Source organism: Silurus meridionalis, chromosome 8 (genome assembly GCF_014805685.1).
Source record: "Silurus meridionalis isolate SWU-2019-XX chromosome 8, ASM1480568v1, whole genome shotgun sequence".
Taxonomy (NCBI): domain Eukaryota; kingdom Metazoa; phylum Chordata; class Actinopteri; order Siluriformes; family Siluridae; genus Silurus; species Silurus meridionalis.
Window position 1 is genome coordinate 24916542 of NC_060891.1, and position 11317 is coordinate 24927858.

The 11317-nt window shown below is 39.8% G+C and overlaps 1 protein-coding gene across 2 annotated transcripts in view; it reads left to right on the forward strand.

The window, feature by feature from the left end:
- Positions 1-10424, forward strand: part of pdzd8 (PDZ domain containing 8) — a 59513-nt gene extending 49089 nt beyond the window's left edge. For both annotated transcript variants that reach the window (XM_046855707.1, XM_046855708.1), the window contains 2 exons: positions 7044-7206; positions 7382-10424. In XM_046855707.1, coding sequence (XP_046711663.1) covers positions 7044-7206; positions 7382-9648 — 2430 coding nt within the window. In that variant the 3' untranslated portion in view covers positions 9649-10424. The remainder of the gene's footprint in view (positions 1-7043; positions 7207-7381) is intronic.
- Positions 10425-11317: the final 893 nt, after the last annotated feature.

An 11317-nucleotide genomic window follows, 5' to 3' on the forward strand; every position in this document is an offset into this window, starting at 1 on the left:
TCTCCTAGTTCACGTGAAGGGAACATTTCATGCTACTGCATTCGAAGACTTCATGTACAGTTCTGTTCCTCCAACATTGTGGAAACATTTTGGGAAAATGACATATGGCTTTAAAAGTCTGGTGTCCTAATATTTTGGACATGTAGTGTAGATTCTGTATAATTTCCCAAGTAGGTTTTTTTTCTTTTTATTAAACTCTGCTGTCTGGTTCTATTTCACAGAAACACATACTTTGGCTGTATTGTAAATCAAGTGTCCCATTTAGAGCTTAAAAATGTAGAAAGTGGGATATCGACCGACCCACTCACCCAGCCACCCACCGACCCACTCACCCACCCACCCACTCACCCACTCACTCAACATTGTCTGTCTATCAATCTATTCAATCTGTTTCTTCTTTCCTTCCTTCAGAGTATACATGTTCCATTTCAGGGTTTTGTAATTTTCCAACATAGTGTTGAAAACCCATTTAATGTTCATTCTTTTTTTCTTCAACAGTATCATCCTTTTCTCTTTAATTGCTATTTGTTTAGTCTGGAGCTTTGGTTTACTGATCCCAAGGCCAATCCACCTTTTATGTTAACGCTCGTTTCTCACACAATGCTTTTTGTGTTCTTGACTTTATCCAAACAGTCGCATGGAAACAATTTAATCTTTACCCCACTAAACTCACACACTGTCATTGTACCAGGTTTTGTATTTGTGTGTTTTTCCTCGTTTTTGTGTGTGTGTGTGTGTGTGTGTGTGTGTGTGTGTGTGTGTGTGTGTGTGTGTGTGTGTGTGTGTGTGTGTGTGTGTGTGTGTGTGTGTGTGTGGTCGTAATCGATCGAGTTTATCAGCCTTGACTGAAATGACCACTCTCCTCTGCCTAATCTGTGTGTGTTTGTGAGAGAGAGAGAGAGAGAGAGAGAGAGAGAGAGAGAGAGAGAGAGAGAGAGAGAGAGAGAGGGAGGAAAGGAGCAACAGGTGTATACACAAGACAACTGGCGTCCTCATACAATGGCTTCAATGGCTGTCTGTCAGTGTGCGAAGCAGAGCGTGGGCTTCAACGCAGAACACACACAGCGTACACCTAGCACGTGTGCACACAGCTGGCACAGGCGCGGGCGAGAACACGTTCCATGACGTTTTTTTGTGGTGTTAGATTTGTTTAGTGTATGGGAGAGAGGATGGCTGATGTCGGATGGCTTGCTAGGACGCATTCTATTAATTTCGCTATCTCTTTTTTATCCCTCTCTTGTGGGTAATTTGTCAGTGACCTTGCGCTACCTGTCTGTCTGGGTGCACAACGACCATTGATGTTTCGGCATCTGCTTTAGAGGCAACGTTAGTCCATCCGAGCATGTTCTGTGTTCTATTTTATAGTTTTGTGTGTGTGTGTGTGTGTGTGTGTGTGTGTGTGTGTGTGTGTGTGTGTGTGTGTGTGTGTGTGTAAGAGAATGATAGAGAGCTACACATGAAAGGCTTTTAAGGAGTGAAAAACCAGTTAAGTAAATTAGCAGATGAGCTCTGTGTGTGTGTGTGTGTGATTGGAAGGTCCTCACAAGAATTGTATGACCAAATGTGTGTGTCTGTGTGGGGTAGAAAGTAAGATGTTGTGAGAGACACCAAGAACTAGACATTAATGCCTCTGAAGAATAAACTAAATTCAGATGAGCTATGTGGTTTTGTATGTGTGTGAATGGAAGGTCCTCACAAGAACTGTTAGACCAAATGGGTGTGTGTGTGTGTGTGTGTGTGTGTGTGTGAGGTAAAATAAAAAGGTTGAGAGAAAGACGGTGAACTAGACAAATAATGCTTCTGAAGAGTGAAAAGCTAAAGGCAGATTAGCTGTGTGGTTACTATGTATGTGTGTAAATGGAAGGTCTGCACAAAAATCGTAAGACCAAACAGGGGTTGTGTGTGTGTGTGTGTGTGTGTGTGTGTAAGGTAGAAGGTGAGGTTAAAAGAGAGACCGAGAACTAGTAATTAATGCCTACAGTGAAAAAGTAGCGGCAGATGAGCTCTGTTTGTGTGTTGTGATTGGAAGGTCCTCACAAGAATTGTAAGACTGAATGGTGTGTGTGTGTGTGTGTAAGCACTTCTTGTTTGCTTGTTAAAGCACTTTTAGCTTGTTCTTAATATCAGTAAAAGCACATGGCGAGGTCAATATTCAACATTTTCTTGTTGATATATTGTTTCATGTAGACAAATGCTTTGTGTGTCTGTGGGTAAATTGACGCATGGGTCACATCATCATGAACCAGCCAGAGCAATGTCAACATCCGTTTACCTGCGCTAAACACACACGCACACACACACACACACACACACACACACACACACACACACACACACACACAGAATCCAGGCACATTTATGGTTGTGCGATTATCCTGTAGCTGCTCGGTCTCCTAAAATCATCTGTAATTGCTGTTCAGTGGCTCTGCTTTGTTCTTGTGTCAGGAAAATATCTGTCAAACTTATTTCTGTTTCTCACAGCCTGAATAGATTTGTGTGCGCGCGTCTGTGTGTCAGGTTGTGTGTATGTCTCTGTGTGTCTGTGTTTGTGTCTGTCTGTCTGTTTGTGTGTGTGTATGTGTGTTCTGGAATTAAATATTTATTCATGTGTTTATTTTCTTCAGTTTTGTGTGTTTAAATGCTCTAATTCGATTGGCCTTGGGTTGTAACTACACATATTCATACGCAACTGTTTCATTACAGGACTTTTGGAACAGTGCAACTTTGTATTACATTTTTTAATTAAACGAAGTGGTCGTGTTTGTTCACAAATGTTAGTAAACTGCGTTAATAAAAAAAAAAAAAAATACAAGCAATGTCATGTTTTGTATTTCTTCCCCTAACCGTACCGAAATTGACCCGAACCGTGACTTAACCAAGATACGTACCGAACCGTGAACTTTGGGTACCGTTACACCCCTAATGGTTACTAAACTGCTCCTCTGTTTGAGACAAACCCTGGTTACAGAGCCCCTCGTTTCAGTTAGATGACGGTCAGAATGTGTGAAATACACAGTCTGAATACACAGTCCTCACTCCCCTCCGAAAGCTTGCTCCAGAATTGCCCAGCAAGCGTGGCTTAGCCGGACAAATTCAACCTCTCTGAGGTGCATTATACACCAAATTGCGGTGTACTTATGTAACTGTGAAAGCACATGTTGTGTTGTTCGTCCATGTTCACACACCTGACTTTGATCTAGTAGCTGTGAGTGAATGAAACGTGCTGGAGATGGGTAGAAGCAATCTCGGATGAAAGTGCTGCATGGATTATAGCTTTTTTTATCCCACTTTTCCTGGACTACATGAGAAACAGTGCCACCATTTTTTTTATTTTATTTTTTTAAGTAATTGCATTATGTTGTACAAATGAGAACAATGCAGTTGAACAGGATTAAATATCTTTTTTTATTTAGCAAAGGAACCAAGTAATAAAATCCAATTGCAATCTTTAGATTTTTGGAGGAACTAGGAGACTCAAACCTGTTCCAGCATCACAATGTCCCTGTGCACAAAGCCAGCTCCATGAAGATATGCTTTGCATGGGTTGGAGTGGAAGATCTCCTGCTATAGAGCTCTGACTTTAACTCTTTTTTTTTTCCCCCCAACACCTCTGGGATGAATTATTACGCTGATTAAACCCCAGACCTCCTCACCTTCTCACCTACATCAGTACCCAAATCTTCAAAGAAGAGTGGAGGTTATAATATACAGCAAATGGGCACTCAATGTGTCTGATTCATTGGAAATTTTCATGAAACTGAAATACATGTGTGAGATTTCACTGATCAATTATGACCATGAAACACATGTTAAATTATTATTTTTTTTTTTTGGTCTGCAAATTTGTGTTCATTTCTGAGGGGTATTTGGATGGTGATGTTCATGTGTTTTAGTACTAAAACATAGAAATGTAACTAAATTTGTATCTTGCTGCTTATAATGAACTCTGCTTATATTGGCATCCTTAGTAAATACAACCAAAGAAGGCTGTATAAAAGTGTAAAAAACAAACAAAAAAAAATGCAAAACCAGTTTAACTATTATTACTTTAGACATTTTAAAGCTTATAGTGGTAGTCTGTAAAAAGAAACAAAACGACAACTAAAAAAACAGCACTTGTGTATGCAAGGTTAAGCAATTTGTGTCAATCAAAATTTATATTGTATTTTGCACACAGCAAGTTGACAACCAGGCTTAAAATTCAATATAAAATATAACTATACAGTTTTTGCTCATAGTGCTGATTTTTCACCTTCATCCGTGACACCAGTTTGTTTTCTTTTCACATGCTCGTGCATCACTGTGGTACTCCTATGCCATACAAACTTGGATGACTTGGGACACACACTTTTCCGGCTGCCGGTTGACCCTGTACCGTCCGTGTTTTTTATAGAGAAAATCATAAAGAAAAATGAAGGAAGAACACAAAAAATAAATATATATAAATCTTGCCGTTCATTGCACCCCTCCTGTCATGTCTTTGTTCCCCAATAGAGCGCCCCACACTTTGAGAACCACTTGTGTATTGGAAATCCAGGTGGGGCATGAGTCGCTGGAACCCTTCATGTTCCACAATAGACAACAGCTGATGATCAGTGCATATGAAGTATATTCTCATGTTACTTTCTATTATGAAAGATTAAAAGGTTAAACAGTAATTACAAACGGTAGTAATCTGCTTTGCTCATATTTGCTGAGGGTACCGATATTAAACATGTACACGTCTCCAATAGTTCTTTAGTGACAAAGCAGCAACAAGGTAGCGTTTCTTGTTTTTTGGTTCAGTGAGGTTTGGGAAAATCTTTTTTTAGATTTTTTTTTTTTTTTAGGTTTTTAAAATCATTCATCAGAGGCTTGCCCGTTCTTCTCACTGCTTGCCAGCGTGCATAGATTGCCCGGTTTTTCATTCCCTGTTTAACTTGATCAGTGCCCTTCTCAAGATTATAACAAATGACAGCAACAAAATTACAGTCATCCATCTCGAAGCAGGCTTCAAGAGTAACACTTCTATTCGCACCCTCCAAGGGTGCCTCGCAAACAAGAAACGAAAGTAAGAGAGAGGAGAATCGGACAAAAATATTTTGAAATGTATGGCATTTATTTGAGATTTAGTTTAGTATAAAGCGTATAAAAAATTAAAGCTCCTGATATAGATGCACTCTCACCTATTTCTTGGCTTAAGTCATTTCCAACTTCTAAATTGTTCACACTTGCATTTCCACCTGTGTTTCAGCGTGATTGGCATCGTTATAAGTGGGACTTTTGAAAGCCGGTGCAGGTTAGCAGTGTCTGCAGGTGCACCATGGACTCTTTGACAAACCACAGTGCTTAAAACCCACACAGAAGAATTTGCAGTAATTGTAGAGCTCTTTCTGTGACTCCTGCCTTCATTGTTTTGTTTTATTGGTATGATTGATTTTAGTATGTGACTGTTTTCCATTGACTGGCGAGTGCCTTTCACGGTTTGGATCCTCCCACCATAATTATTATTCAGTATTTGCCGTTTGAAAGAAAGAAACTTGTCCACCCGCCGTGGGTTTGTAACTACTGGGGCCGTCACGTAGGTCTACTGTGATGTCTTAAAACAAAAACTGTCATCTAGTACTCGAGCATCAGACAGAAAGCACTTCCAAGTTTAGTTTTGTATTCAGTTCATTAAAGAACATGCATTACATTTGATCATTTTTATTGTGCGATATCACAGATTCTCAGAATTTCCCTTTTGGTCTTATCGGCTTGAGTGAATATGAACACGCATATTTAAATCCTGATTTTTAGTTTAATAATTGTCCTTGCTTTTTTTTTTTTTTTTTTTTTTTTTTTTTAAATTAGTGGTGATTTTCGGGGTCTAAGCACTATTTTGCAGTTAAACACCTTTAAAGATCACTATAATCAAAGTCCAATTAAATCATAGTTTCTCAAATATAGCAAAACACTTTTTAGATCTTTTAAATCTTTGTGCTTGTGACCAAATATATAGGATGGACCTGTAGCCAAACTAAGTCAGTCAGACCCTAAATTTCTTCCTGAAGGGTAATTAGACTAGGCATTTGTCTAATGGATATTTACCTTCTAAACCCTAAGGTTGTCTTGTCAACTAGAACATATGTAATAATTAATAGAGGCTTATTTGCCTTTCATGTTATAGTGTGTGTGTGTGTGTGTGTGTGTGTGTGTGTGTGTGTGTATACATATGCAGACACTCCCCATATATCATTCGTACATGAATTTGTTTATAAGTTGTTACCGTGTTTATCGACTACGCATATCTCCTGATGTAAGAGCTATAAATACCATCAAATAAACAATAAAATATACTAAAATAAATCCAAATATAATTTCTATCAAGTAATAAAAAAATAATAAAAATGACAAAATTATCGTTAAAAAAAAAAAAAAAATGCATTGGCCCCGAGTCCAATGCGCATAATGTAGACTTGTTACAGTTGACGACTAGCTCGCAGTCGCTCTCCTCCGTTTTGAAATTTTCCGATTCGGGACAAATTTCACTTTGAGGACAGATTTGTTCATGTCCACGAAAGTTCGTAAAGTGAATGTTTCTTAAAGTGGGGAGTGTCTGTAAATGGACTGCTTTCCAAAATGTAGGTTTTAGAGACAAAAATGTCATATTTGGACTCATCTGTCCACAGAACATTCTCCCCGTCATTTACTGTCCAATTCTTGTGCGTTACACCACACTCAAGGTGTTAAATTAGATCAGATTTAGTATATTTATTTAAAGTTTCACACTGACTAATCATTACATGGTTTAAATATTGCATTCAAAACATCTTGGACATATAATGGTTAAATTGTTACATTTTCTTGTTAGTCAATTTAGCTTTTCTTGAAGGGTTTTGAACAAAAGAATGTATGGCTGAAGCGGATTTATCAATCGCCGTCAATTCTGTGGCTAATTTTGGTGTGATAAATCAGACATGGGTATTTAATGAACATTTCCATTGATTTAGAAAATTTAGAACATATGCCAGAACATATCATTAATGTAGTAAATCTTGCCTTTTATGCTTTTTGTTTTCTAGACTGAGGTCATTAAGGGTCCTAACGGTAGTGTGGGAATGACGTTCCGAAATGTCCCAGCGACTGAAGGTGACGTAGTGCATGTAAGCATCGAGACAGTGACTCCAAACTCCCCTGCTGCCCAGGCTGACCTGCAGAAAGGAGATCGCTTGATTGCAATCGGAGGTTGGTGTCAAAATATCAGGATTTGTGCTTCAAAATGCCAGAGCAGAGTGAAAATAAATTATGTAGGATGTACATATTTTTTTTGTTTAGCTTGCCATGAACTTTTAAATGGATCTTTATTGACTGCAATCAGGAACTCTGGTCACATTATATATCTCTCTCTATGTTTGTATAGGAGTCAAAGTGGCATCCTCTGTCCAAGTGCTAAAGCTACTGAAACAAGCTGGAGATCGGATAGTTGTCCTGTATGAGAGACCAGTCAAACACAATGTGCCTACCTTGGGTTTGGGACCTCTTCAAGACACTCTGGGTCCCTTGGAAGAACCTACATACCCTGTGGCTGGGGGTTATGAGGAGGACCCAGCACACATTCCCACTATGGACATAACTGATAGCAAAGACAATGACTCAGAGTTTGAGGAACTGATAGTGGAGTCCAAGCTAGCTGGAGCCCCAGCTATTGCAGAAGCTAAAGATGATACTTTACTCTCTGTAAACCAAAGCCCTAAAAAAACTGTGGCCAATCTGGCCTCCAAGCCCTTGGGTACAATCTCGCCAATTCTCAATCGCAAACTCAACTTGGCAGGTCTTCAATCGCCGCTCAAACTTCAACCAAAAGAGTCACCAAAGCCCTCACCGCTCAAGAGTTCAGAATCATCTGAACCACCGCAGAGGCCTACAGTGCCACCGCCACCACCACCTGTCCGTCCGCCTGTCCCTCCTAGGCCCCATATAAAAGTGACATCTCCTTCTACAACCTGTGAATCCCAAAACCTAGAAGCAAGTGACTCTGTAGTGGAGAAAACCCAAGAGAAATCTCCACCTGCTTCAAGCAATGGAGAGAAACAAGCATCTGAAAGAAGTCCTACGAAAACTCAAGAGCCAAAGCTTGTAAACAAACCTGTAGAGTCCAGTGAAGAACTTCCAACAAATCCCATCTCCAGTAAGCAAGATTTGATTAAAGACAAGGTTGTCGAGAGTGCCTCTAGCCTTAAAGATAGTATGGATGAGCAGGGCCACTGGGAGTCAGCTGAGACTATGTTCCGCAACAGATACGGGCACTGGAGCAAGTCTTCTTTAGTCTTTGATGTGGAAAGCCACCATAAATATCTTAATGTAGCACTCTGGTGCAAAGATCCTTTTAAGCTAGGCAGTCTCTTATGCTTGGGCCATGTTAGCTTGCATTTAGAACATATAGCATTGGAATGCATGTGCATTTCATCTGCGGAATACCAGAGCACCTTTCGGTTGTGCGCCCCTGAACCGAGGGCTAGCGTCAGCCGTACCGCACTTCGAAGTCTTAGCACACACAAAGGCTTCAACGAGAAACTGTGCTACGGAGACATCACTTTAAACTTCACCTACCTGGGAGAGGGCGATTCAGACCAGTCCAGCGGAGTTCTTGAGAGGGAAGGAAGTTTGCAAGAAGAAGAGATAAAAGAACGTGAGCGAGAACGGGACCATGTGCCGACACTAACTCGGTATGACCTAAATTACAGCTCCATGCATCTCGAGGTTCGCCACAACTTTCAGGACACGCAGTTTCAGAATCCCACCTGGTGCGACTACTGCAAAAAGAAAGTTTGGACCAAGGCGGCATCCCAGTGCATCACCTGTGCCTACGTCTGCCACAAGAAGTGCCAGGAGAAATGTCTTTCCGAGTATCCTTTCTGTCTTGCGATTCCCGACCGACGAAGCGTAGACCCCGAAGCAAAATCTACCATCAACCGGGCGACCACTGGTCTCACACGGCACATCATTAACACCAGCTCCCGTCTGCTCAACCTAAGGCAGGTTCCCAAAGCCAGAATAGCAGAACAAGCAGAGGTCTGCTCTGGAGTGCCAGAACCTTCCCCAAAACACACTCCCAACACCTCAGACAATGAGAGCAGCGACACCGAGACGTACACAGGGGCTAGTCCTTCAAAACAACCCACAGCCAGTGGTGGCACAAAGCTGGCTCGCAAAGAGGGAGGGTTAGATGATAGTGTGTTTATTGCCGTGAAGGAGATCGGTCGGGATCTGTACCGTGGTCTTCCTACGGATGAACGCTCGCAAAAGCTGGAACTGATGCTGGATAAGCTTCAGCAGGAAATCGACCAAGAGCTGGAGCACAACAACTCCTTGATATCTGAAGAGAGGGAAGCCACCGATCCCCGTCACAAAGCCCTCGTCACCTCAGCTCTAACCAAGTCTGGTGAACGGCTTCAGGCTTTGACTCTGCTCATGATCCACTACCGCGCTGGCATAGAGGACCTAGAGTCCTTGGAGAGCACCTCGCCTTCCGAACAGCACTGCTTCCCCAAGACCAAAGTAGAGGTTCTGGAGGAGGACTTGATGGCTGCCGAAGTGTACGACAGTGACGTTTGTAGCCCAGTGGATGTGCAAAATCTAAATGACATTAGTGAGGAGCAACTGTGTGTGGAAGCATTAACGCGTTAGAAAACGGAAGTCCTAAACATCACTGACACTGGCAGCATTTAATTGGAGGATTTCGGGGGACTGGATGTGACTGTCTGGGATGGGACTGGGATAAATTATGAATGTGAGGTTTGCAAAAATAAGTTATTTTGCAAGGTACACAGAAATTGATCTGGGGGATTTTTCCATATTTATCTTTTTTTTTTTCCTTAGCCTCTGTCAACCTTCAGTCCCAAGCAAGTCAGTCAAGTACATCAATGCAATGTTTTAAATATTAAACTTTTAGGTCAGTATTGGAATTAATCAATATTGATGTAGATCACACCGAGCTTTCCTGCTTTGGCTTTGTAAAGGGGAGACTCCCATTTTTGTAGCATCAGTGTTAATGGTAATATTTGAGATTAAAGAACTCCAGGATGCTTTCTTGTGAGCTTTGCACCTTTTGCTTTTGTCTGCTTTAGTAGGATTTAGCCAAGTACTAGAATGTAACCTTCGATATTAGTTCCACGTGGAGCTCCAGCCTCCCTATCCTGCTATGTTGTGTTTTTACTTTCTCCAATTTCTTTTTTTTCTTCAATCTTCTTTAAACTTGAGCACTTTTTTATTGTACTAAATTTCCATATTTTGAATTGTTCTAAATGATTTGTTCCTTTATTTATCTGTATCCTTTTAATATGCCTGTTTATGTTCAGTTACAAAGGATAAAGGTGATGCCTTTTTTGGGGGGGACTATTATTATTTTTTTGTTGTTGTTCAGTTTTGTTGTATTTTAATGCCAAACTAAATGTGACAAATCACCACTGTTTCATGTCGTGTTCTGTTGGTTATTATGGTGATATCATGTGCATCAACTAATATATTTTGATGAAATATTTTTTTTCTTTGTCTTTTCAGGACATTCCTACTGTAGTTAGTTTGCACATTCAAAATATGAACATTGTCAAAAAAAGACAATTTGTAACCAACCAAATTATATGGTATTTGTCTTTTGGAATTTTTTTTATTAATTACTTGAACTTTCTAGGCTTTAGTTCCGTCTTTCTAATTGGACAAGCATTTGGTTGGTGAGCATTAAGGTTTTTGTTGTTTTTCTTTAAATTTCATTCTGCGATTAATTTTTGAAGTTGATTTCAGATCATGCTAATGAATGTATTTTCCAAAGAAGTAAAGAAAAATTACATTAAACAATTACTTCAGTTCATTAGTAGTAGACTAAGGATAAAAAAAAGAAAGAAAGAAAGAAAGAACAACAATGAGTTAATCAATCCTGAGGTGTTAATCACAAATTTTTTTTTTTTTTTTTTAATTTTTTTATTTTTTTTTTTTGTGCTGTTCTTTCCTGCCATAAAATTCTGTACAATACACTGTCCTGGTTGTTACGACTGGTTAAACATGGGTGTAGTTCAGAGGCCAGCGATGTCTTGCTGTAGCCTGATGGATCCACCCACATCATCTGACTTCTAGTTATAGTTCTGTCAGGTGACAATTGTGTTAAATCCAAATTTTTTTTCTTTCTTTCTTTCTTTCTTTCTTTCTTTCTTTCTTTCTTTCTTTCTTTCTTTCTTTCTTTCTTTCTTTCTTTTTGTTCTTTCTTTCTTTGCTTTCCTTTGTCTGTCTTTCTTTCTTTCTTTTCTTTTCTTTCCGTTGTTTTTCTTTCTTTCTTTCTTTCTTTCTTTCTTTCTTTCTTTCT